The sequence below is a fragment of the Oncorhynchus clarkii genome, chromosome 29 (genome assembly GCF_045791955.1).
Source record: "Oncorhynchus clarkii lewisi isolate Uvic-CL-2024 chromosome 29, UVic_Ocla_1.0, whole genome shotgun sequence".
NCBI classification, from domain to species: Eukaryota; Metazoa; Chordata; class Actinopteri; order Salmoniformes; family Salmonidae; genus Oncorhynchus; species Oncorhynchus clarkii.
The window spans coordinates 44,961,117-44,988,244 of record NC_092175.1 but is presented as its reverse complement, the minus strand read 5'-3'; the positions used below and the strand labels follow the sequence as shown (position 1 = coordinate 44,988,244).

At 43.9% G+C, this 27,128-nt stretch overlaps 1 protein-coding gene across 1 annotated transcript in view; it reads right to left on the bottom strand.

Annotated features, from left to right (window-relative positions):
- The window catches only part of LOC139388709 (glucan (1,4-alpha-), branching enzyme 1a), a 193,009-nt gene that overhangs the window by 147,955 nt on the left and 17,926 nt on the right, over positions 1-27,128 (bottom strand). Inside the window, exons 2-3 of the mRNA XM_071135561.1 lie at positions 10,206-10,375; positions 6,108-6,223 (exon numbers count right to left, since the gene is read on the bottom strand). Coding sequence (XP_070991662.1) covers positions 6,108-6,223; positions 10,206-10,375 — 286 coding nt within the window. The remainder of the gene's footprint in view (positions 1-6,107; positions 6,224-10,205; positions 10,376-27,128) is intronic.

Genomic DNA, 27,128 nt, shown 5'->3' with positions numbered 1-27,128 from the left:
CTCTCCTCTCCTCTAGTTTTAGTACGGTTGAGATGAACAGATCGATCCCTTTCTCTCCTCTAGTTTTAGTACGGATGCGATGTCCCCTGGCAATGTAAGTTTCCCCCCCCTGGAAAAAAAACAGCTCTTATATCTTTACTTTCAACACACATACAGACTTTCCTCATGGCTAAATCCCCAGGTAGCTGTATAGACTTGCCACAGTGGCAAGATAAACCCTTCTAGCGTTCTATAGGTCCAGTTAAAAGTTCATAAAGAGTATCACACACACGATCAAATATTAATTTCTGAATAATTACTGGTTCAGTGATGCTGAACAGATGAGGTGATGTAAAGAGCTACTGAAGACATATTGAACAGTGGTGTGCGTGCGTGTGTGTGTGTGTGTGTGCGCGCGTGTGTGTGTGTCTGTGTGTGTGTGTGTGTGAGCGTGCGTGTGTGTGTGTGTGTGTGTGCGCGTGTGCATGTGTGTGCGCGTGTGTGTGTCAGTTTGCTGCGGGTTCATTTTCATGTGATATGCGTTTGAACATAAGGCACACAGAGGTGTACAGGGTCTGAGATAAACAGACACCCTACCAACGGTCCTTTGGGGAGGAGTTGGGGGGAGAAGAGATTTGGGGCACAATTAAATATTTACCAACTAGCTGACTGTTAAGAGTTGTCAGAGTGGAGAAAGTAGAGTCCCCTGGGACGATGTAGAGCCTGAACTGACATAGATGCAGTCTGGCTGGGGAATATATAAGTTTGTTGGTGGAATATTTAAGAATGGAAGTACGAGAAAAGATGAGTCACGCGAGGCAGAGTACAAAAGAATTGGTCAGAGACGGAAACTCAGTTCTAGTTTGTTTTGGAGGTTGTTCTTATAATAAAATGTTTGTTTTTTTGTTTTAAAAGACGAGTGAGTGACAGAGCAAAAGAAGGAGGGTTTGCAAGAGGAGAATGGAATGTGAGTGAGGGTTTAAACACAGTGAAGGTTTAAACGCAGTGAGGGTTTAAACACAGTGAGGGTTTAAACACAGTGAGGGTTTAAACACAGTGAGGGTTTAAACGCAGTGAGGGTTTAAACGCAGTGAGGGTTTAAAGGCAGTGAGGGTTTAAACACAGTGAGGGTTTAAACACAGTGAGGGTTTAAACGCAGTGAGGGTTTAAACACAGTGAGGGTTTAAACACAGTGAGGGTTTAAACACAGTGAGGGTTTAAACACAGTGAGGGTTTAAACTGTGCACCGCATGACATATGATTCTGTTCTTATCCCCTGCATTGAGACCCCAGCCAGTCCAATCCACCGACCATTCTGTTAGCTCACCGTCTCTGTGTGTGTATATATAGCCTGGGAGGAAACAGATGGACCCAGCAGAGCTGAACAACGTCCTGTGTGCCAACACTGATAGGCTGTTATTGTGTTGTGTGTGCGTGCGTGGTGTGTGGATGTTGTTTGTACACACACAGGGCAACCTGTGCCAAGCTCCCTCCCATTCCCAGTTACAAATCGGCCCCCTAGCAGTACTTTCCGACTCCTTAAGTTGCTCCGTTCCCATGTCCTCATTCACTACCCCTCGTAGTGTTGAATGAATAACCAAGTGGGTGTCAATCAATAACAATATCTTTCAATAAATGGAGCATTACAGAAATCACAATAACACAAAACATGATTAGATAATCTCATCCGTCAAGGAGGTACTTTACCACACAAGAGAAAATTGAGTAGAAGAGGATGGTTTATATCGAGTTTATAAAAGACAGAATTAAGGGTAGCGTTTATATCGAGTTTATAAACGGCATAATTAAGGGTAGAGTTTATAGCGAGTTTCTAAACGACAGAATTAAGGGTAGCGTTTATATCGAGTTTATAAACGGCATAATTAAGGGTAAAGTTTATAGCGAGTTTCTAAACGACAGAATTAAGGGTAGCGTTTATATCGAGTTTCTAAACGACAGAATTAAGGGTAGAGTTTATATCGAGTTTCTAAAAGACAGAATTAAGGGTAGAGTTTATATCGAGTTTCTAAACGACAGAATTAAGGGTAGAGTTTATATCGAGTTTATAAGCGACAGAATTAAGGGTAGAGTTTATATCGAGTTTATAAACGGCATAATTAAGGGTAGAGTTTATAGCGAGTTTCTAAACAACAGAATTAAGGGTAGCGTTTATATCGAGTTTCTAAACGACAGAATTAAGGGTAGAGTTTATATCGAGTTTCTAAACGACAGAATTAAGGGTAGAGTTTATATCGAGTTTCTAAACGACAGAATTAAGGGTAGAGTTTATATCGAGTTTCTAAACGACAGAATTAAGGGTAGAGTTTATATCGAGTTTATAAGCGACAGAATTAAGGGTAGAGTTTATATCGAGTTTCTAAAAGACAGAATTAAGGGTAGAGTTTATATCGAGTTTCTAAACGACAGAATTAAGGGTAGCGTTTATATCGAGTTTATAAGCGACAGAATTAAGGGTAGAGTTTATATCGAGTTTCTAAACGACAGAATTAAGGGTAGAGTTTATATCGAGTTTCTAAACGACAGAATTAAGGGTAGCGTTTATATCGAGTTTCTAAACGACAGAATTAAGGGTAGAGTTTATATCGAGTTTCTAAACGACAGAATTAAGGGTAGAGTTTATATCGAGTTTCTAAACGACAGAATTAAGGGTAGAGTTTATATCGAGTTTCTAAACGACAGAATTAAGGGTAGAGTTTATATTGAGTTTATAAGCGACAGAATTAAGGGTAGAGTTTATATCGAGTTTCTAAAAGACAGAATTAAGGGTAGAGTTTATATCGAGTTTCTAAACGACAGAATTAAGGGTAGCGTTTATATCAAGTTTATAAGCGACAGAATTAAGGGTAGATTTTATATCGAGTTTCTAAACGACAGAATTAAGGGTAGAGTTTATATCGAGTTTATAAGCAACAGAATTAAGGGTAGAGTTTATATCGAGTTTATAAGCGACAGAATTAAGGGTAGCGTTTATATCAAGTTTCTAAACGACATAATTAAGGGTAGAGTTTATATCGAGTTTATAAGCGACAGAATTAAGGGTAGATTTTATATCGAGTTTCTAAACGACAGAATTAAGGGTAGAGTTTATATCGAGTTTATAAGCAACAGAATTAAGGGTAGAGTTTATATCGAGTTTATAAGCGACAGAATTAAGGGTAGCGTTTATATCAAGTTTCTAAACGACATAATTAAGGGTAGAGTTTATATCGAGTTTATAAGCGACAGAATTAAGGGTAGCGTTTATATCGAGTTTATAAAAGACAGAATTAAGGGTAGCGTTTATAGCGAGTTTATAAAAGACAGAATTAAGGGTAGCGTTTATATTGAGTTTATAAACGACAGAATTAAGGGTCGTTTATTGTCATAACTGGTCTGTTCGGGTCAGGGTACCGTGGAGGGGGAGAGACAAAAGGAGGAAATGCCCATTTCTGACCCGAGGGTATAAATAGTTAAGAGTTAAGAATTAACATTATGACTAAGTGACCACGAACTGCAGCCAAGGTTCGATTAGTCGAAACCCCAAAACACAACAACTTTGAAGACAAAGTAACCTTTCAACAACCTATGCTACGGATGAGTAGCTGTGTCGAAGAGGATGAATTCAAGCAGGATCACCCGGTTATTCTCTCCAAGGAATCGTACGGCTACACCGTTTTCATTCCCACGCTGGAACCACCTAATTACACCTGGCAACCGAAGATGGACATCCGAGGAGAAGGAACTCGGTCAACAAAGACAAACCCCATTGGAGACCTTCGACACGTAATGACATCATTATATTCTGACCCATAAGAGCGGCAGTTCGGGGCTTAAAAAGAGTTCAACTATAGTTTACAAAATGTACAAATGGGAAAGTTGCCTCGACACTTGTATTCCACCACAAAAACGAGGAAATTGAAGATTTATAATTATATAAAATGAAGAAAATGCGCTGCTGAAGCGTTGCTTCGACAAACGTTGCATGGTTTTATCAATTGTTTGTATCGTTTAAAGCTTAAAGCTAAACTGTATAAACTAATGAGTTAAGTGATGTATCCACGATCATGTTTGGTACAGATGTGCTTTTCTCTCGTTCTCTCTCTTTTTAAATCCCCACGTTGTTTAACTCGTGTCATATTGTGTCGGCCTGCTAGGGACCGGTTTCAGTGTACTAAGTTCTAATCAATAGCCCAGAAAGTGTACATCTTATATTATCATTTTTATCTCGTTTATAAATAAATCAACTCAATTGGTACGGACTTATTTAGTTAAGACTCGGTTTGTGTAGATTCACAGATTATGCGACGCTAAAGGGAGTTTTTCCCCGTGTGATTTCTCCATCAATAACTAAATGTGTGACTCAACACCTGGATTCGGTGTTTCCTACATTGGATAAAAGTAGACTCAGAGCTAAGCTTATTTTTTTGATATATGTTTGGGTAACGAGTAAAAAGCCATGTTGGTCAGAGGAAGTATGCAGACCTGATTTGGGCGGGCTCCCGTGAGCGCGCTGTTTGTTATTTTTGCTTTCTATTGAAAACAGTACTGTCCGGTTGAAATATTATTGATTATAAAGACAATAAACAACCTGAGGATTAATTATAAACATCGTTTGACATGTTTTGACGAACTTTACCGGTACTTTTAGTATGTATTCGTCTGTCTGTTGTGACCGCCTTGGAGCCATTGGATTACTGAACAAAACGCAACTTTTTGGGACATAAAGAGGGACTTTATCGAACAAAACAAACATTTACTGTGTAACGGAGTCTTGTGAGTGCAACCATATGAAGATCATCAAAGGTAAGGGATTAGTTATATCGCTATTTCTGACTATAGTGACTCCTCTACTTGGCTGGTAAATGTTTGTATGCTTTTTTACGTGGGACGCTGTCCTCAGATAATAGCATGGTAGGCTTTCGCCATAAAGCCTTTTTGAAATCTGACACAGCGGCAGGATTAACAAGAAATTAATCTTTAAGCCGATGTATAACACTTGTATATTTTGTCTTATTATGTGCATTTCTGTATTTTGAATTTGGCGCTCTGCAATCTCACTGGATGTTGGCCAGGTGGGACGCTAGCGTCCCACATACCCTAGAGAGGTTAAGAAATGACATTACCACAGTGTGCAATTCAAAGACCTGGGCCAGCTAGTTGGCATCAATAACAGATCAGATTTGAATAGAGTAGCAGTAGAAATAATAATAATAATAATAATAAGTAGTAACAGCAGTGGTAACAGTAATAAAAATCTCTGCCCCTTAATATAGTAATATTAACAGTAGTAATAATAATAACAAGAAATATATAATATTTGTAATAGTAATAATAATAATAATAAGAAATATATAATATTTGTAATAATAGTAATAATAATAATAATAATAATAATAATAATGTAATATTAACAGTAGTAATAATAATAGTAACAGTAGTAATAATGATATTAATAAGAGTAGTAATAATAATATTAGTAATAAATAAAAATAATAATAATAGTAGTAATAATAATAACAATAATTGTAGTAATAATAGTAATAATAATAATAATAATAGTAGTAATAATCATAATAATAATAACAATAATAGTAATAATAACAGTAATAGTAGTAATAATAGTAATAATAGTAATAATAACAGTAATATTAGTAATAATAGTAATAATAATAGTAATAATAGTAATAATAACAGTAATATTAGTAATAATAGTAATAATAACAGTAGTAATAATAATAACAATAATTGTAGTAATAATAATAATCATAATAACAATAATAGTAATACTAATAATAATAATAATAGTAACAATAGTAATAATAATAGTAATAATAATAATAAGTAATAATAATAATAATAAGTAATAAATAGTAAGCAATAATAATAACAATAGTAATAATAATAATATTAGTAATAAATAAAAATAATAATAATAGTAGTAATAATAACAATAATTGTAGTAATAATAATCATAATAATAATAATAACAATAATAGTAGTAATAACAGTAGTAATAATAATAGTAATAATAATAATAATAATAGTAGTAATAATAATAAGTAATAAATAGTAAGCAATAATAATAACAATAGTAATAACAATAATGGTAACAGCAGTAGTAACAATACCTTGAGTTTGGTCTCATGTTCAATGGCAGGTGCCTTGTTTCTTTTAGGAGGAAGGTAAAGTTCCCATTTACCATACTCTTTCTTAGTGTAGGGGTGGGATGTACTGTTCCAGTCATCTGGGGAGAGGGTGACAGTTAGTTACATGAGAACATAGAACACCATAGCTCACTGTTGCCAACAGTTTCTCAATGAGAATCCCTATTGACTGCATAACGTTTTTACATTGCCCTGACATCACAGCACCACATCTGCACCCCGACGAGAGAGCGAGCTAGCAGAGAGCAGAGAGCCAGCAGAGAGCAGGGAGCCAGCAGAGAGCAGGGAGCCAGCAGAGAGCAGAGAGCCAGCAGAGAGCAGAGAGCCAGCAGAGAGCAGAGAGCCAGCAGAGAGCCAGCAGAGAGCAGAGAGCCAGCAGAGAGCAGAGAGCCAGCAGAAAAAGAGCAGAGAGCAGAGGGCAGAGAACAGAGAGGGGCAGTGTACAGTCGTGGCCAAAAGTTGAGAATGACAGAAATATTAATTTTAACAAAGTCTGCTGTCTCAGTTTGTATGATGGCAATTTGCATGTACTCCTGAATGTTATGAAGAGTGATCAGATGAATTGCAATTAATTGCAAAGTCCCTCTGCCATGCAAATGAACTGAATCCCCCAAAAACATTTCCACTGCATTTCAGCCTTGCCACAAAAGGACCAGCTGACATCATGTCAGTGATTCTCTCGTTAACACAGGTGTGATTGTTGACGAGGACAAGGCTGGAGATCACTCTGTCATGCTGATTGAGTTTGAATAACAGACTGGAAGCTTCAAAAGGAGGGTGGTGCTTGGAATCATTGTTCTTCCTCTGTCAACCATGGTTACCTGCAAGGAAACACGTGCCGTCATCATTACTTTGCACAAAAAGGGCTTCACAGGCAAGGATATTGCTGCCAGTAAAAATGCACCTAAATCAACTATTTATCGGATAATCAAGAACTTCAAGGAGTGCGATTCAATTGTTGTGAAGAAGGCTTCAGGGCGCCCAAGAAAGTCCAGCAAACGCCAGGACCGTCTTCTAAAGTTGATTCAGCTGCGGGATCGGGGAACCACTAGTACAGAGCTTGCTCAGGAATGGCAGCAGCAGACTTTTGGAGGATGGCCTGGTGTCGAGAAGGGCAGCAAAGAAGCCACTTCTCTCTAGGAAAAACATCAGGGACAGACTGATATTCTGCAGGGAGTGGACTGCTGGTGTAAAGTCATTTTCTCTGATGAAATCCCCTTTCCGATTGTTTGGGACATCCGGAAAATAGCTTGTCCTGTGTCATGCCAACAGTAAAGCATCATGAGACCATTCATGTGTGGGGTTGCTTCTCAGCCAAGGGAGTGGGCTCACTCACAATTTTGCCTAAAAACACAGCCATGAATAAAGAATGGTACCAACACATCCTCCGAGAGCAACTTCTCCCAACCATCTAGGAACAGTTTGGTGACGAACAATGCCTTTTCCAGCATGATGGAGCACCTTGCCATAAGGCAAAAGTGATAACTAAGTGGCTCGGGGAACAAAACATTGTTATTTTGGGTCCATGGCCAGGAAACTCCCCAGACCTCAATCCCATTGAGAACTTGTGGTCAATCCTCAAGAGGCGGGTGGACAAACAAAAACCCACAAATTCTGACAAACTCCAAGCATTGATAATGCAAGAATGGGCTGCCATCAGTCAGGATGTGGCCCAGAAGTTAATTGACAGCATGCCAGGGCGGAATGCAGAGGTCTTGAAAAAGAAGGGTCAACACTGCAAATATTGACTCTTTGCATCAACTTCATGTAATTGTCACTAAAAGCCTTTGACACTTATGAAATGCTTGTAATTATACTTCAGTATTCCATAGTAACATCTGACAAAAATATCTAAAGACACTGAAGCAGAAAACTTTGTGGAAATAAATGCTTGTGTCATTCTCAAAACCTTTGGCCACGACTGTTCAGAGAGAGGAGCAGAGTGCACTTATTGGTGTCACATTGTGTTATGAGATGAATACCCAAGGCACCAAATCATGCCACCTTAGTAGACAGTAGAACACACTAGCTTGCTCTTTCTCTCTCTCACACACACACACACAGTCCATTTCCAGACAGAGGTGTTAGTGGCCTAAGGCGATGCTATTGCAGCTTAACAGGCCTGGGGCACTCACCTGAAAAAACACACTTGTCTGTTAAACTGCACTGACATCCCAAGATGTTTAGAATACAATCATCTCCGTCAACCTCTCTCTCATCCTCCTTTAACCTGTCTCCTCCCCTTCATCTACACTGACTGAAGTGGATTTAAACATGTCTCCTCCCCTTCATCTACACTGACTGAAGTGGATTTAAACCCGTCTCCTCCCCTTCATCTACACTGACTGAAGTGGATTTAAACCCGTCTCCTCCCCTTCATCTACACTGACTGAAGGATTTAACATGTCTCCTCCCCTTCATCTAAACTGACTGAAGGATTTAACATGTCTCCTCCCCTTCATCTAAACTGACTGAATGATTTAACATGTCTCCTCCCCTTCATCTACACTGACTGAAGGATTTAACATGTGACACTGATAAGGGATCATAGCTTTCACCTGGATTCACCTGGTCTACTGTATGTCAAGGAAAGAGCAGGTGTCCCCCCCACACTGGCCAGTTTATTAGGTACACCCATCTAGTACTGGGTCGGACCCCCCTTTGCCTCCAGAACAGCCTGAATTCTTTGGGTGTCGGAAATGTTTCACGGAGATGTTAGTCCATTCTGACGCGATGGCATCATGCAGTCGCTGCAGATTGGACTGCCAACACCTTCCAAAGATACTGGGTTTGGTCAACAACACCTTCCATCTTGTCCCAAAGATACTGGGTTTGGTCTACAACACCTTCCATCTCGTCCCAAAGACACTGGGTTTGGTCAACAACACCTTCCATCTCGTCCCAAAGATACTGGGTTCGGTCAACACCACCTTCCATCTCGTCCCAAAGATACTGGGTTCGGTCAACAACACCTTCCATCTCGTCCCAACGATACTGGGTTTGGTCAACACCACCTTCCATCTCGTCCCAACGATACTGGGTTTGGTCAACACCACCTTCCATCTCGTCCCAAAGATACTGGGTTTGGTCAACACCACCTTCCATCTCGTCCCAAAGATACTGGGTTTGGTCTACAACACCTTCCATCTCGTCCCAAAGACACTGGGTTCGGTCAACACCACCTTCCATCTCGTCCCAAAGATACTGGGTTTGGTCAACAACAATACGCTGTGGCGTTCAATCGTTGCTCAGTTGGTATCAAGGGACCTAACGTGAGCCAGGAAAACATTCCCCACACCAGAACACCCATCAGTCTGTACCGTTGACACCAGGCAGGTCTGTACACCACGCCCATCAGTCTGTCCCGTTGACACCAGGCAGGTCTGTACACCACGCCCATCAGTCTGTCCCGTTAACACCAGGCAGGTCTGTACACCACGCCCATCAGTCTGTCCCGATGACACCAGGCAGGTCTGTACACCACACCCATCAGTCTGTCCCGTTAACACCAGGCAGGTCTGTACACCACGCCCATCAGTCTGTCCCGATGACACCAGGCAGGTCTGTACACCACACCCATCAGTCTGTCCCGTTGACACCAGGCAGGTCCATGGACTCATACTGTTTACGCCACATCCTGACTCTGTCATCAACAGTAACTGAATGCCTCGATGCCTGCCTGCTTTATATAACAAGCCAGGGCCACGTGACTCACTGTCTGTAGGAGCGAACCACTTTCCTGAACGGGGTGGTGTACCTAATAAACTGTCCGGTCAGGGTGTGTATATGTACACATGCCTGCGCTAGCGATAAGGAAAGTGTGTGTGTGTGTTCTCGTCCGACCGTGTGTGTGTGTGTTCTCGTACGCCCGTGTGTGTGTGTGTTCTCGTACGCCCGTGTGTGTGTGTGTGTGTTCTCGTCCGCCCGTGTGTGTGTGTGTGTGTGTGTGTTCTCGTCCGCCCGTGTGTGTGTGTGTGTGTGTGTGTTCTCGTCCTCCGGTGTGTGTGTGTTCTCGTCCTCCGGTGTGTGTGTGTTCTCGTCCTCCGGTGTGTGCGTACTTACTGAAGTCCCCAGTGAGGAACAAGGCCTGAGCTCCCGGAGCCCACTCTCTGAACATCAGGCTGTTATTAGCCTGTCTCTGGACACCATAGGACATGTAACTCCTGGTGAAGTCATCAAAACTCCCCTCAGCCTCCTCCAACTTAGACAACCTCTCAGTGAACAACTGGTACCTACAGAGAGAGCGATGGTGAAAGACGTTAGTACACACACACACACACATTAACAAAGCCTCCAGAGAACTACGTTATAAAACCAGATAAATAAATCATAAAAACGGACCGGTGGGAAAGAGAGTGGCCTCCATTGCAGATAACATGGATTTCCCCCTGCCCCAGTCCCTGATCCTGCCCCAGTCCCTGTCCCAGTCCCTGATCCTGCCCCAGTCCCTGCTCCTGCTCCAGTCCCTGCTCCAGTTCCTGCCCCAGTCCCCGATCCTGCCCCAGTCCCTGCTCCAGCGCCAGTCCCTGATCCAGCCCCCAGTCCCTGATCCAGGCCCCAGTCCCTGATCCAGGCCCCAGTCCCTGATCCAGGCCCCAGTCCCCCCCCGCCCAGGTCCCTGCTCCAGTTCCTGCCCCAGTCCCTGATCCTGCCCCAGTCCCTGCTCCAGCTCCAGTCCCTGATCCAGCCCCCAGTCCCTGATCCAGCCCCCAGTCCCTGATCCAGCCCCCAGTCCCTGATCCAGCCCCAGTCCCTGCTCCAGTCCCTGCCCCAGCCCCCCCCCCCCCCCCCCTGCCCAGGTCCCTGCTCCAGTCCCTGCCCGAGTCCCCCCCCCCCTGCCCCAGTCCCTGCTCCTGCCCCAGTCCCTGCTCCTGCCCCAGTCCCTGCTCCAGTCCCCCCCTGCCCCAGTCCCTGCTCCAGTCCCTGCCCCAGCCCCCCCCCCCCTGCCCAGGTCCCTGCTCCAGTCCCTGCCCGAGTCCCCCCCCCCTGCCCCAGTCCCTGCTCCTGCCCCAGTCCCTGCTCCTGCCCCAGTCCCTGCTCCAGTCCCCCCCTGCCCCAGTCCCTGCTCCAGTCCCCCCCCTGCTCCAGTCCCTGCTCCAGTCCCTGCTCCAGTCCCTATCCCTGCCCCAGTCCCTGCCCCAGTCCCTGCCCCAGTCCCTGCCCCTTTCCCAGTCCCTGCTCCAGTCCCTTTGATAATGGGACATTCTAAATGTAAACACATTTGACATTAAGTAAAGACAAGATTACATTGAGAATAGTTTGATGAGTGAAAATAGGATCACTTGATGAGACAGTTTGACCAGCCTGAGACAAGGAACAGAGAACAAGCTTTTTTTCTCCCTACTTTCTCAGATCATCAATAGTTTACAGTCCCGTCATGCCCAAATATGTTTTGATTTCTAACACATTCTAAAGGTTGGTATCATTCACAACTAAAGTTGTAAAAAATCTAGCATATATGACCTGTTTCAAATGATCACTTTAACATTGCCACTTCATATGAGCACTCGCTCCGGAGTGGGAAAAAAAATCCTTTCTATTTTATTTATTATTATATTTATTTATTTTACTATATATTTTTTTTTAAGTGTTATAGATTCTTCAAAGTAGCCACCCTTCGCCTTGATGACAGAAAAATACTGGAATGAGTAGGTTTGTCCGAACTTTTGACTGGTACTTAATTTCATTAATATTCTGGTGTTTCTATTCCATGAAAAACAAAAAAATTACTCTGGGTTTCTGTTAGAATGGAACGGAAAATATGGCGCTGTACAACGTGATTCCATAGGTGTTATTTCATAGTTGTGATGTCTCCTACAGAATTAGACAGACACTACTCAACACTAGTGAGACTCATTTCGTCTATGGTAGGCCTACAGTATATCAAAAAATATTATTTTTCAATAAATTACATTTAGAGGATTGGAGGACTCTAAATTAATATGTCAGAGACATTTTCCGTTCGATATTATCACAGATCCTAAGGGGCTTATATAATTCTCAATTAATTAATACATAATAATAATCACTTTGTTTAAAAAGTAACAATATTTTAGAGATTTCGTTTTACCCAAGAGTGAAACAAAACAAACAAAACAAACAAAACAAACAGGCAAAAAAGCTAAACATCACTTGTTTATATTCAATAAGAATATCATGGCATATTTCAACAAGTCATTTGTTATGCTGCTCTGTACCATCACTCATCCATATATACATATTCTTTATCCCCTTACACTTGTGTATAAGACAGTAGCTTTGGAATTGTTAGTTAGATTACTTGTTGGTTATTACTGCATGGTCGGAACTAGAAGCACAAGCATTTCGCTACACTGGAGCAGAGCATTAACATCTCCTAACCATGTGTATGTGACAAATAAAATTTGATTTGATTTATGGATCCATAACTAAATCAACATCTGTATTTTAATAATAATTTTATTATTATTATTTATTATTATTTATTATAATTTTATTATTAACAAAAGCATAAAGATGCTGATGATGAAACACAGTACAGTACTGTACTGTACACAGTACTGTACAGTATATGCTTTTACAGTTGGATAATAAAGCATTCTGAAGATTTAAGCCACCTGCATTTATTTATTAGGCTACTGTGTAGTCTGACAAGTAAACATAGCCTACAGTACATACTGTAGGTAACATGGGAAAGTGCCTAATTCCTTACATAAGGGAGAGCAGGCCCATGTCCAGACTTTCTCTCGTGACCTCACGTACTCATTAACTCTGTCTTTAATGCGTTTTAAAGGTTGCATCAGTCACGGACAGACACTTCTGGAGACACAGTATTAATGATGGACACCTGGAGGTTCACGGGTTCTTTATATATGAATTAAAACATCATGTTTCTAGTCTGTTGCATGGTTACAATGTGTAATCATTGATGTCCCAGGAGCAGGAGTGGTAAACACTGTTGAAGTGTATATCTGTAATACATACATGGAGACACAGTATCATTAAAAGAATGGAGTTTGACACACCTGGTATTGGATATGACAGAAAAAAAGAAAAAAAAACTTGCAAAATAGCGATTTTCGTAAATTAACTTTGACAAAAGAATACACACAATCGTTTGTCTCTACACCAACATATTCCTCTCAATTGTAAATGTTTTGCTTGACTCGTTATGCTGTTATAACTACTTGAATTTGCCTCCCGAAAATGTTTCGTCAGCCATCTTTGCTGAAGATGGCTGACGAATTCAAAATCGTCATTGGAACCACTCGATATGATTGGTCATACACAAACCTTGGGACCCAAATGCATAACGAGTGCTCTACCTCCCCCTTGTGGTGGTCTGGAGCAATGGCGCCGTGACGAGGGTACCTCTAAAGCTCGCAGCTTTTAAAAGGAGGAACCACTGTACAAGTATATTCTAAATCTGAGGGGTCACTGGGCTTTCAAAGTTCAATACAATAAACATGAATCCACAGAAAAACAAAATCCAGTTCACAAATACTGACCTATAAACCACTATGAGATGGAATCAAATGTGAGTGACTGTGCCGATCAATAAACACTGTTAGGTGTGACAATGTGGTGTGTTCTTATGGCCATGTATGATGCAATGATGTCTTGCAACAAAGAATCCTACCACACCGGAGTAAGGCAGTTCAATGTCCTCCAAGGAAAAATACAAATCTTTGTGTGCAAGTCTTCTTACGGCTGTCCTGGGTTCTGGCGGCTCGTCATCCTTGGTGGAACTGAATCTACACAATATAAAAACGTCACTGTAAACTGTGTTTATTTTCAGCAAACTTAACATGTGTAAATATTTGTATGAACATAACAAGATTCAACAACTGAGACATAAACTGAACAAGTTCCACAGACATGTGACTAACAGAAATTGAATAATGTATCCTTGAACAAAGGGTGGGGTCAAAATTAAAAGTGACAGTCAATATCTGGTGTGGCCACCAGCTGCATTAAGTACTGCAGTGCATCTCCTCCTCATGGACTGCACCAGATGTGCCAGTTCTTGCTGTGAGATGTTACCCCGCATGCCAGTTCTTGCTGTGAGATGTTACCCCACTCTTTCACCAGACATTTCTGGGGGGGAATGATCCTAGCCCTCACCCTCCGATCCAACAGGTCCCAGACATTTCTGGGGGGAATGATCCTAGCCCTCACCCTCCGATCTAACAGGTCCCAGACGTGCTCAATGGGATTGAGATCCGGGCTCTTCGCTGGCCATGGCAGAACACTGATATACCTGTCTTGCAGGAAATCACAAACAGAACGAGAGGTATGGCTGGTGGCATTGTCATGCTGGAGGATCATGTCAGGATGAGCCTGCAGGAAGTGTACCACCTGAGGGAGGAGGATGTCTTCCCTGTAACGCACAGCGTTGAGATTGCCTGCAATGACAACAAGCTCAGTCCGATGATGCTGTGACACTCCGCCCCAGACCATGACGGACCATCCACCTCGATCCCGCTCCAGAGTACAGGCCTCGGTGTAACGCTCATTCCTTCGACGATAAACGCAAATCCGACCATCACCCCTGGTGAGACAAAACCGTGACTCGCCAGTGAAGAGCACTTTTTGCCAGTCCTGTCTGGTCCAGTGACGGTGGGTTTGTACCCATAGGCAACGTTGTTGCAGGTGATGTAAGGCAGGTCCTCACCAGACAACAGGCCTACAAGCCCTCAGTCCAGCCTCTCTCAGCCTATTGCAGACAGTCTGAGCACTGATGGAAGGATTGTGCGTTCCTGGTGTAACTCGGGCAGTTGTTGTTGCCATCCTGTATCTGTCCCGCAGGTGTGATGTTCATTGTACCCATCCGGTGCAGGTGTTGTTATACGTGACCTGTCCTGTCTTAGGCGTCTCACAGTACGGACATTGAAATGTATTGCCCAGGCTACATCTGCAGTCCTCATGCCTCCTTGCAGCATGCCTAAGGCACGTTCACACAGGTGAGCAGGGACCCTGGGCATATTTCTTTTGGTGTTTTTCAGAGTCAGTAGAAAGGCCTCTTTAGTGTCCTAATTTTCATAACTGTGACCTTAATTGCCTACCGTCTGTAAACTGTTAGGGTCTTAACGACCGTCCCACAGGTGCATGTTCATTAATTGTTTATGGTTCATTGATCAAGCATGGGAAACAGTGTTCAAACCCTTTACAATGAAGATCCGAAGTTATTTGAATTTTTACAAATTATCTTTGAAAGACAGGGTCCTGAAAATGGGACATTTTTTTTTTTAACCTTTTGACACACACCTCCCTCAGATTACACACACACACACCCCTCCCTCAGATTACACACACACACCTCCCTCAGATTACACACACACACACACCTCCCTCAGATTACACACACACCTCCCTCAGATTACACACACACACACACCTCCCTCAGATTACACACACACCTCCCTCAGATTACACACACACACACACCTCCCTCAGATTACACACACACACACACACCTTCCTCAGATTACACACACACACACACACACACCTCCCTCAGATTACACACACACACACACACACACACCTCCCTCAGATTACACACACACACACCTCAGATTACACACACCCACCCAGAAATAATTCAAACAAAACAATTTGACAAGCCTTTAGGCGACATACCAGGGTGCCAGCAGCAACGTGTGACCTGCTACCACAAGAACATGGCCAACCAGCATGTCTGAAATACCAATGTAAATAACCCAAATGTATCTGCCCATTTATCCTCTCCCCCGTCATTCATACATGACTCTATTTGCACTGTTAGTTGCTTATGCAATGTCTCCTTCTCCCCCTATCCGGTCTCCCCCTCCACGGTCTCCCTCTCTCCTTCTCCCCCTCCGCGGTCTCCTTCTCCCCCTCAGCGGCCTCCCTCTCTCCTTCTCCCCCTCCGCGGTCTCCTTCTCCCCCTCCGCGGTCTCCCGCTCTCCTTCTCCCCCTCCGCGGTCTCCTTCTCTGCGGTCTCCCTCTCTCCTTCTCCCTCTCCGCGGTCTCCTTCTCCTCCTCCGCGGTCTCCCTCTCCCCCTCCGCGGTCTCCCTCTCCCCCTCCGCGGTCTCCCTCTCCCCGGTCTCCCTCTCCCCCTCCGCGGTCTCCCTCTCCCCCTCCGCGGTCTCCCTCTCCCCCTCCGCGGTCTCCCTCTCCCCCTCCGCGGTCTCCCTCTCCCCCTCCGCGGTCTCCTTCTCCCCCTCCCCGGTGTCTCCGTCTCCCTCTCCCCGCGGTCTCCCTCTCCCCCTCCGCGGTCTCCCTCTCCCCCTCCGCGGTCTCCCTCTCTCCTTCTCCCTCTCTCCTTCTGCCTCTCCCCGGTGTCTCCCTCTCCCCCTCCCCGGTGTCTCCCTCTCCCCCTCCCCGGTGTCTCCCTCTCCCCCTCCGCGGTCTCCCCCTCCCCCTCCGCGGTCTCCCCCTCCCCCTCCGCGGTCTCCCCCTCCCCCTCCGCGGTCTCCCCCGTCTCCCTCCTTCTCCCCCTCCCCCGTCTCCCTTGGCGTTTCATTAGAGTTTTCACTGTGTTTTAAAGACAAGGCCTACAGTCTTTGATGTGAGAATTAAAGTGATTCTCCACAGAAGGGACAGCAACTAGATAATTGGACCTAGAAAACATACCGTGGTTGACATTTAGCTACATTACCATTAGAACCACTGTGGTTGACATTTAGCTCCATTACCATTAGACCCACTGAGGTTGACATTTAGCTCCATTACCATTAGACCCACTGTGGTTGACATTTAGCCCTAATACCATTAGACCCACTGTGGTTGACATTGAGCTACATTACCATTAGACCCACTGTGGTTGACATTTAGTTCCATTACCATTAGACCCACTGTGGTTGACATTTAGCTCCATTACCATTAGACCCACTGTGGTTGACATTTAGCTCCATTACCATTAGACCCACTGTGGTTGACATTTAGCTCCATTACCATTAGACCCACTGTGGTTGACATTTAGCTCCATTACCATTAGACCCACTCGCTGACATTTAGCTCCATTACCATTAGACCCACTAGCTGACATTTAGCTCCATTACCATTAGACCCACTGTGGTTGACATTAATCCCCATTACCATTAGACACACTGTGGTTGACATTTAGCCCCATTACCATTAGACACACTGTGGTTGACATTTAGCTCCATTACCATTAGACCCACTGTAGCTGACATTTAGCTCCATTACCATTAGACCCACTAGCTGACATTTAGCTCCATTACCATTAGACCCACTGTGGTTGACATTTAGCTACATTACCATTAGACCCACTAGCTGACAATTAGCACCATTACCATTAGACCCACTGTGGTTGACATTTAGCTACATTACCATTAGACCCACTAGCTGACAATTAGCACCATTACCATTAGACCCACTGTGGTTGACACTTAGCTCCATTACCATTAGACCCACTGTGGTTGACATTTAGCTCCATTACCATTAGACCCACTGTGGCTGACATTTCGCTACATTACCATTAGACCCACTGTGGTTGACATTTAGCTACATTACGATTAGACCCACTGTGGTTGACATTTAGCTACATTACCATTAGACCCACTGTGGTTGACATTTAGCTCCATTACCATTAGACCCACTGTGGTTGACATTTAGCTCCATTACCATTAGACCCACTGTGGTTGACATTTAGCTCCATTACCATTAGACCCACTGTGGTTGACATTTAGCTCCATTACCATTAGACACACTGTGGTTGACATTTAGCTACATTACCATTAGACCCACTGTGGTTGACATTTAGCTCCATTACCATTAGACCCACTAGCTGACATTTAGCTCCATTACCATTAGACCCACTGTGGTTGACATTTAGCTCCATTACCATTAGACCCACTAGCTGACATTTAGCCCCATTACCATTAGACACACTGTGGTTGACATTTAGCTCCATTACCATTAGACCCACTGTGGTTGACATTTAGCTCCATTACCATTAGACCCACTGTAGCTGACATTTAGCTCAATTACCATTAGACCCACTAGCTGACATTTAGCTCCATTACCATTAGACCCACCGAGGTTGACACTTAGCTCCATTACCATTAGACGCACTGTGGTTGACATTTAGCTCCATTACCATTAGACCCACTGTGGTTGACATTTAGCTCCATTACCATTAGACCCGCTGTAGCTGACATTTAGCTCAATTACCATTAGACCCACTAGCTGACATTTAGCTCCATTACCATTAGACCCACCGTGGTTGACACTTAGCTCCATTATCATTAGACGCACTGTGGTTGACATTTAGCTCCATTACCATTAGACCCACTGTGGTTGACATTTAGCTCCATTACCATTAGATCCACTGTGGTTGACATTTTTCTCCATTACCATTAGACCCACTGTGGTTGACATTTAGCTCCATTACCATTAGACCCACTGTGGTTGACATTTAGCTCCATTACCATTAGACCCACTGTGGTTGACATTTAGCTCCATTACCATTAGACCCGCTGTAGCTGACATTTAGCTCAATTACCATTAGACCCACTAGCTGACATTTAGCTCCATTACCATTAGACCCACCGTGGTTGACTCTTAGCTCCATTACCATTAGACGCACTGTGGTTGAAATTTAGCTACATTACCATTAGACCCACTAGCTGACATTTAGCTCCATTACCATTAGACCCACTGTGGTTGACATTTAGCCCCATTACCATTAGACACACTGTGGTTGACATTTAGCTCCATTACCATTAGACCCACTGTAGCTGACATTTAGCTCCATTACCATTAGACCCACTAGCTGACATTTAGCTCCATTACCATTAGACCCACTGTGGTTGACATTTAGCTCCATTACCATTAGACCCACTGTGGTTGACATTTAGCTCCATTACCATTAGACCCACTGTGGTTGACATTTAGCTCCATTACCATTAGACCCGCTGTAGCTGACATTTAGCTCAATTACCATTAGACCCACTAGCTGACATTTAGCTCCATTACCATTAGACCCACTGTGGTTGACATTTAGCTCCATTACCATTAGACCCGCTGTAGCTGACATTTAGCTCAATTACCATTAGACCCACTAGCTGACATTTAGCTCCATTACCATTAGACCCACCGTGGTTGACACTTAGCTCCATTACCATTAGACGCACTGTGGTTGAAATTTAGCTACATTACCATTAGACCCACTAGCTGACATTTAGCTCCATTACCATTAGACCCACTGTGGTTGACATTTAGACCCATTACCATTAGACACACTGTGGTTGACATTTAGCTCCATTACCATTAGACCCACTGTGGCTGACATTTCGCTACATTACCATTAGACCCACTGTGGTTGACATTTAGCCCCATTACCATTAGACACACTGTGGTTGACATTTAGCTCCATTACCATTAGACCCACTGTAGCTGACATTTAGCTCAATTACCATTAGACCCACTAGCTGACATTTAGCTCCATTACCATTAGACCCACCGTGGTTGACACTTAGCTCCATTACCATTAGACGCACTGTGGTTGACATTTAGCTCCATTACCATTAGACCCACTGTGGTTGACATTTAGCTCCATTACCATTAGACCCGCTGTAGCTGACATTTAGCTCAATTACCATTAGACCCACTAGCTGACATTTAGCTCCATTACCATTAGACCCACCGTGGTTGACACTTAGCTCCATTACCATTAGACGCACTGTGGTTGACATTTAGCTACATTACCATTAGACCCACTAGCTGACATTTAGCTCCATTACCATTAGACCCACTGTGGTTGACATTTAGCTCCATTACCATTAGACCCACTGTGGTTGACATTTTTCTCCATTACCATTAGACCCACTGTGGTTGACATTTAGCTCCATTACCATTAGACCCACTGTGGTTGACATTTAGCTCCATTACCATTAGACCCGCTGTAGCTGACATTTAGCTCAATTACCATTAGACCCACTAGCTGACATTTAGCTCCATTACCATTAGACCCACCGTGGTTGACACTTAGCTCCATTACCATTAGACGCACTGTGGTTGACATTTAGCTACATTACCATTAGACCCACTAGCTGACATTTAGCTCCATTACCATTAGACCCACTGTGGTTGACATTTAGCTCCATTACCATTAGACCCACTGTGGTTGACATTTTTCTCCATTACCATTAGACCCGCTGTAGCTGACATTTAGCTCAATTACCATTAGACCCACTAGCTGACATTTAGCTTCATTACCATTAGACCCACCGTGGTTGACACTTAGCTCCATTACCATTAGACGCACTGTGGTTGACATTTAGCTACATTACCATTAGACCCACTAGCTGACATTTAGCTCCATTACCATTAGACCCACTGTGGTTGACATTTAGCTCCATTACCATTAGACCCACTGTGGTTGACATTTTTCTCCATTACCATTAGACCCACTGTGGTTGACATTTAGCTCCATTACCATTAGACCCACTGTGGTTGACATTTAGCTCCATTACCATTAGACCCACTGTGGTTGACATTTTTCTCCATTACCATTAGACCCACTGTGGTTGACATTTAGCTCCATTACCATTAGACCCACTGTGGTTGACATTTAGCTCCATTACCATTAGACCCACTGTGGTTGACATTTAGCTACATTACCATTAGACCCACTGTGGTTGACATTTAACTACATTACCATTAGACCCACTGTGGTTGACATTTCGCTCCATTACCATTAGACACAATGTGGCTGACATTTAGTTCCATTACCATTAGACCCACTGTGGTTGACATTAAGCCCCATTACCATTAGACCCACGGTGGTTGACATTTAGCTCCATTACCATTAGACCCACTGTGGTTGACATTTAGCCTCATTACCATTAGACCCACTGTGGTTGACATTTAGCTCCATTACCATTAGACCCGCTGTAGCTGACATTTAGCTCAATTACCATTAGACCCACTAGCTGACATTTAGCTCCATTACCATTAGACCCACCGTGGTTGACACTTAGCTCCATTACCATTAGACGCACTGTGGTTGACATTTAGCTACATTACCATTAGACCCACTAGCTGACATTTAGCTCCATTACCATTAGACCCACTGTGGTTGACTTAGCTCCATTACCATTAGACCCACTGTGGTTGACATTTAGCTCCATTACCATTAGACCCACTGTGGTTGACACTTAGCTCCATTACCATTAGACCCACTGTGGTTGACATTTTTCTCCATTACCATTAGACCCACTGTGGTTGACATTTAGCTCCATTACCATTAGACCCACTGTGGTTGACATTTAGCTACATTACCATTAGACCCACTGTGGTTGACATTTAACTACATTACCATTAGACCCACTGTGGTTGACATTTCGCTCCATTACCATTAGACACACTGTGGCTGACATTTCGCTACATTACCATTAGACCCACTGTGGTTGACATTTAGCTCCATTACCATTAGACCCACTGTGGTTGACATTTAGCTCCATTACCATTAGACCCACTGTGGTTGACATTTAGCTCAATTACCATTAGACCCACTAGCTGACATTTAGCTCCATTACCATTAGACCCACCGTGGTTGACACTTAGCGCCATTACCATTAGACGCACTGTGGTTGACATTTAGCTCCATTACCATTAGACCCACTGTGGTTGACTTAGCTCCATTACCATTAGACCCACTGTGGATGACATTTAGCTCCATTACCATTAGACCCACTGTGGCTGACACTTAGCTCCATTACCATTAGACCCACTGTGGTTGACATTTTTCTCCACTACCATTAGACCCACTGTGGTTGACATTTAGCTCCATTACCATTAGACACACTGTGGTTGACATTTCGCTACATTACCATTAGACCCACTGTGGTTGACATTTAGCTCCATTACCATTAGACCCACTGTGGTTGACATTTAGCTCCATTACCATTAGACCCACTGTAGCTGACATTTAGTTCCATTACCATTAGACCCACTGTGGCTGACATTTAGTTCCATTACCATTAGACCCACTGTGGTTGACATTTAGCTCCATTACCATTAGACCCACTGTGGCTGACATTTAGCTACATTACCATAGGACACACTGTGGCTGACACTTAGCTACATTACCATAGGACACACTGTGGCTGACACTTAGCTCCATTACCATTAGACCCACTGTGGTTGACATTTAGCTCCATTACCATTAGACCCACTGTGGTTGACATTTAGCTCCATTGCCATTAGACCCACTGTGGTTGACATTTAGCTACATTACCATTAGACCCACTGTGGTCGACATTTAGCTACATTACCATTAGACCCACTGTGGCTGCGTCGCAAATCTCTCTTATCTTCCGAAACGTGAAACTTGTTCACTTCCCTTTGTGGATTTGAAAGGAAATAATAATCTGGTATATGGACACTCCCTTCAGCCCATGCCGATACCAATCCAATGTTCTCAAATGTGGGGAGTAGTGAACGAGTGTACACTTCAGGAGGAAGGAGAGGTTATTGGGACGTCCCGCCTACTTGACATTTAAGCTACATTGCCATTTTTAAAAAAACACACCAATTGAGTCAACACACACAGCATTGCCAAGACCACAGAACATAGCCCCTAGCATGACCGACAGAGACAGAGCACACACACACACACACACCAACCAACTCTCTCTACTGTTATCCAGTGTGTGCTGTGAATAAAACATTCAACTGTTGTTAATTACCTCTCAGTGTATTCCATGTTATCTCTCTCTGTGTGTGTGTGTCAACCCATCAGTGTTTCTGTTTTAATGAGCTCAGTATAGACCTCCAGAGACAACCTATCACATCCTCCCTGTCACCCTCACGCTACAGAGGTCACACAGAGGTCACACAAACACTTGGGAGGCACACACACAAACATCTCTCTAAGGAGACGCAGCTAACACTCATACACAACCTCCGACCAGGCCTGTATTGATCTCTCTCACACACACACAAACACACACACACAGGACTGTCTGACAAGACATTCTGGCCCAGGGCCACGTGTGACCCAGGTAAAGACCGGCCCAGGGCCACGTGTGACCCAGGTAAAGACCGGCCCAGGGCCACGTGTGACCCAGGTAAAGACCGGCCCAGGGCCACGTGTGGCAGATAGTCAACACAATAGTGTGTAACACCACAGTGACTTCAGCTTATCATTTTTTATATAGAATAATGATTCTGTTATATCTATATGTTAAGAAGGAAAGCATGAATTTCCTGATAGGATCTCTCAGTCTATATGTGCTACTATTTAGGGCAGTGTGTGTGTGTGTGTGTGTGTGTGTGTGTGTGGTAACACCTCAGAAGTCCCTGCCAAATCCGCAAGCTGGATCACCGTGACTCAGTGCTTTTGACCGACCAAACAGAGAGACACAGGACTTGGGAAGCACTCCGCGCCCCCATCTCTCCCCGTGACACTCATTCAGAATTTTTCCAACACACATTCTGGAGTATCTCCTATCATTGGCACCTGCTCACAAGCGTCAATCGGCTCATCGTGACCAAGTGATTTACATAGGACAGGACACACGACTTGGAAAGCCCCCCCCCCCTCCTCCTCCCATTTACACAGACAGACAGACTCAGGAGCATCTCCTATCACACCACAGGATTGTTGAATACTCGTTTCTGATTGGGACAAATAGTAAGCTCCAAAAGTATTGGGACAGTGAGAACTGTTGTTGTTGTTTTGGTTCTGAACTCTAGCACTTTGGATTTTAAATGATACAATGGCTATGGCACCCTATTCCCTATATAGTGCACTACTTTAGACCAGAGCCCTATGGAACCCTATTCCCTATATAGTGCACTACTTTAGACCAGAGCCCTATGGAACCCTATTCCCTATATAGCGCACTACTTTAGACCAGAGCCCTATGGAACCCTATTCCCTATATAGTGCACTACTTTAGACCAGAGACCTATGGAACCCTATTCCCTATATATAGAGCACTACTTTAGACCAGAGACCTATGGAACCCTATTCCCTATATAGTGCACTACTTTAGACCAGAGCCCTATGGAACCCTATTCCCTATATAGTGCACTACTTTAGACCAGAGCCCTATGGCACCCTATTCCCTATATACACTACTTTAGACCAGAGCCCTATTCCCTATGTAGTGCACTACTTTAGATCAGAACCCTATGGCACCCTATTCCCTATATAGTGCACTACTTTAGACCAGAGCACTATGGAACCCTATTCCCTATATAGTGCACTACTTTAGACCAGAGCCCTATGGAACCCTATTCCCTATATAGTGCACTACTTTAGACCAGAGCCCTATGGAACCCTATTCCCTATATAGTGCACTACTTTAGACCAGAGCCCTATGGAACCCTATTCCCTATATAGTGCACTACTTTAGACCAGAGCCCTATGGAACCCTATTCCCTATATAGTGCACTACTTTAGACCAGAGCCCTATGGAACCCTATTCCCTATATAGTGCACTACTTTAGACCAGAGCCCTATGGAACCCTATTCCCTATATAGTGCACTACTTTAGACCAGAGCCCTATGGCACCCTATTCCCTATGTAGTGCACTACTTTAGATGTGCAAACCGACAGCTTTAATTTGCTGGTAGTTTCATCCATATCAGCTGAACCGTTGAGAAATTACAGCACTTTATGTACATAGTTCCTCCTCCCATTTTAGTGGACCAAAAGCATTTGGGACTAAATGAGTAAAAAAGTGAAGTACTTGTTCTCACATTTCATAGCATGCATAGCTTGTGACTAAAAACTTGTACAATTCATTTGCTATTTGTTTCGTTTGTGATTCAGATTATTTTGTGCCCAATAGAAACGAACGGTAAATAACGTAGTCATTTTGGAGTCACTTTTATTGTAAATAAGAAAATAATGTGATTCTAAATACGTCCATAGTAATATCGACGCTACCATAATTATGAATAATCCTTAATAAATTGTGAATAATTATGAGTGAGAAAGTTAGAGGAATAAATATGAATTTTAAAAAGTGCTGTAATTTCTACCACAACTACTATTTTACAACCATTAATACTTTAAGACCAACAACACACCACATTTACTTCAGGAAATTATATTTTGTATTTTGTTATACTTAAGCTTTGCACTCTCAAAACTGCATAGTGACTAGGGTATCCTGGATGTTTAAACTGCATAGTGACTAGGGTATCCTGGATGTTTAAACTGCATAGTGACTAGGGTATCCTGGATGTTTAAACTGCATAGTGACTAGGGTATCCTGGATGTTTCAACTGCATAGTGACTAGGGTATCCTGGATGTTTAAACTGCATAGTGACTAGGGTATCCTGGATGTTTAAACTGCATAGTGACTAGGGTATCCTGGATGTTTCAACTGCATAGTGACTAGGGTATCCTGGATGTTTCAACTGCATAGTGACTAGGGTATCCTGGATGTTTAAACTGCATAGTGACTAGGGTATCCTGGATGTTTAAACTGCATAGTGACTAGGGTATCCTGGATGTTTAAACTGCATAGTGTCTAGGGTATCCTGGATGTTTCAACTGCATAGTGACTAGGGTATCCTGGATGTTTAAACTGCATAGTGTCTAGGGTATCCTGGATGTTTAAACTGCATAGTGACTAGGGTATCCTGGATGTTTAAACTGCATAGTGACTAGGGTATCCTGGATGTTTAAACTGCATAGTGACTAGGGTATCCTGGATGTTTAAACTGCATAGTGACTAGGGTATCCTGGGTGTTTAAACTGCATAGTGACTAGGGTATCCTGGATGTTTAAACTGCATAGTGACTAGGGTATCCTGGATGTTTAAACTGCATAGTGACTACGTTATCCTGGTCGGTCCCCCACCAGGGCGTCTGGTACGTCGGTCCCCCACCAGGGCGTCTGGTACGTCGGTCCTCCACTGGTACGTCGGTCCTCCACTGGGACGTCGGTCGCCCACCAGGGCGTCTGGTACGTCGGTCCCCCACCAGGGCGTCTGGTACGTCGGTCCTCCACCAGGGCGTCTGGTACGTCGGTCCTCCACCAGGGCGTCTGGTACGTCGGTCCTCCACCAGGGTGTCTGGGACGTCGGTCCTCCACCAGCGCGTCTGGGACGTCGGTCCTCCACCAGCGCGTCTGGGACGTCGGTCCCCCACCAGGGCGTCTGGTACGTCGGTCCCCCACCAGGGCGTCTGGTACGTCGGGCCCCCACCAGGGCGTCTGGGACGTCGGTCCCCCACCAGGGCGTCTGGGACGTCGGTCCCCCACCAGGGCGTCGGTCCTCCACCAGCGCGTCTGGGACGTCGGTCCTCCACCAGCGCGTCTGGGACGTCGGTCCCCCACCAGGGCGTCTGGTACGTCGGTCCCCCACCAGCGCATCTGGTACGTCGGTCCCCCACCAGGGCGTCTGGTACGTCGGTCCCCCACCAGCGTACAGTTGAAGTCGGAAGTTTACATACACTTAGGTTGGAGTCATTAAAACTCATTTTTGAACCACTCCACAAATTTCTTGTTAACAAACTATAGTTTTGGCAAGTCAGTTAGGACATCTACTTTGTACATGACAAGTAATTTTTCCAACAATTGTTTACAGACAGATTATTTCATTTATAATTCACTGTATCACAATTCCAGTGGGTCAGAAGTTTACATACACTAAGTTGACTGTGCCTTTAAACAGCTTGGAAAATACCAGAAAATGATGTCATGGCTTTAGAAGCTTCTGATAGGCTAATTGACCTCTTTTGAGTCAATTGGAGGTGTACCTGTGGAAGTATTTCAAGGCCTACCTTCAAACTCAGTGCCTCTTTGCTTGACATCATGGGAAAATCAAAAACAAATCAGCCAAGACCTCAGAAGAAAAATTGTAGACCTCCAAATCTGGTTCATCCTTGGGAGCAATTTCCAAACGCCTGAAGCTACCACGTTCATCTGTACAAACAATAGTACGCAAGTATAAACACCATGGGACCACGCAGCCGTCATACCGCTCAGGAAGGAGACGCGCTCTGTCTCCTAGAGATGAACGTACTTTGGTG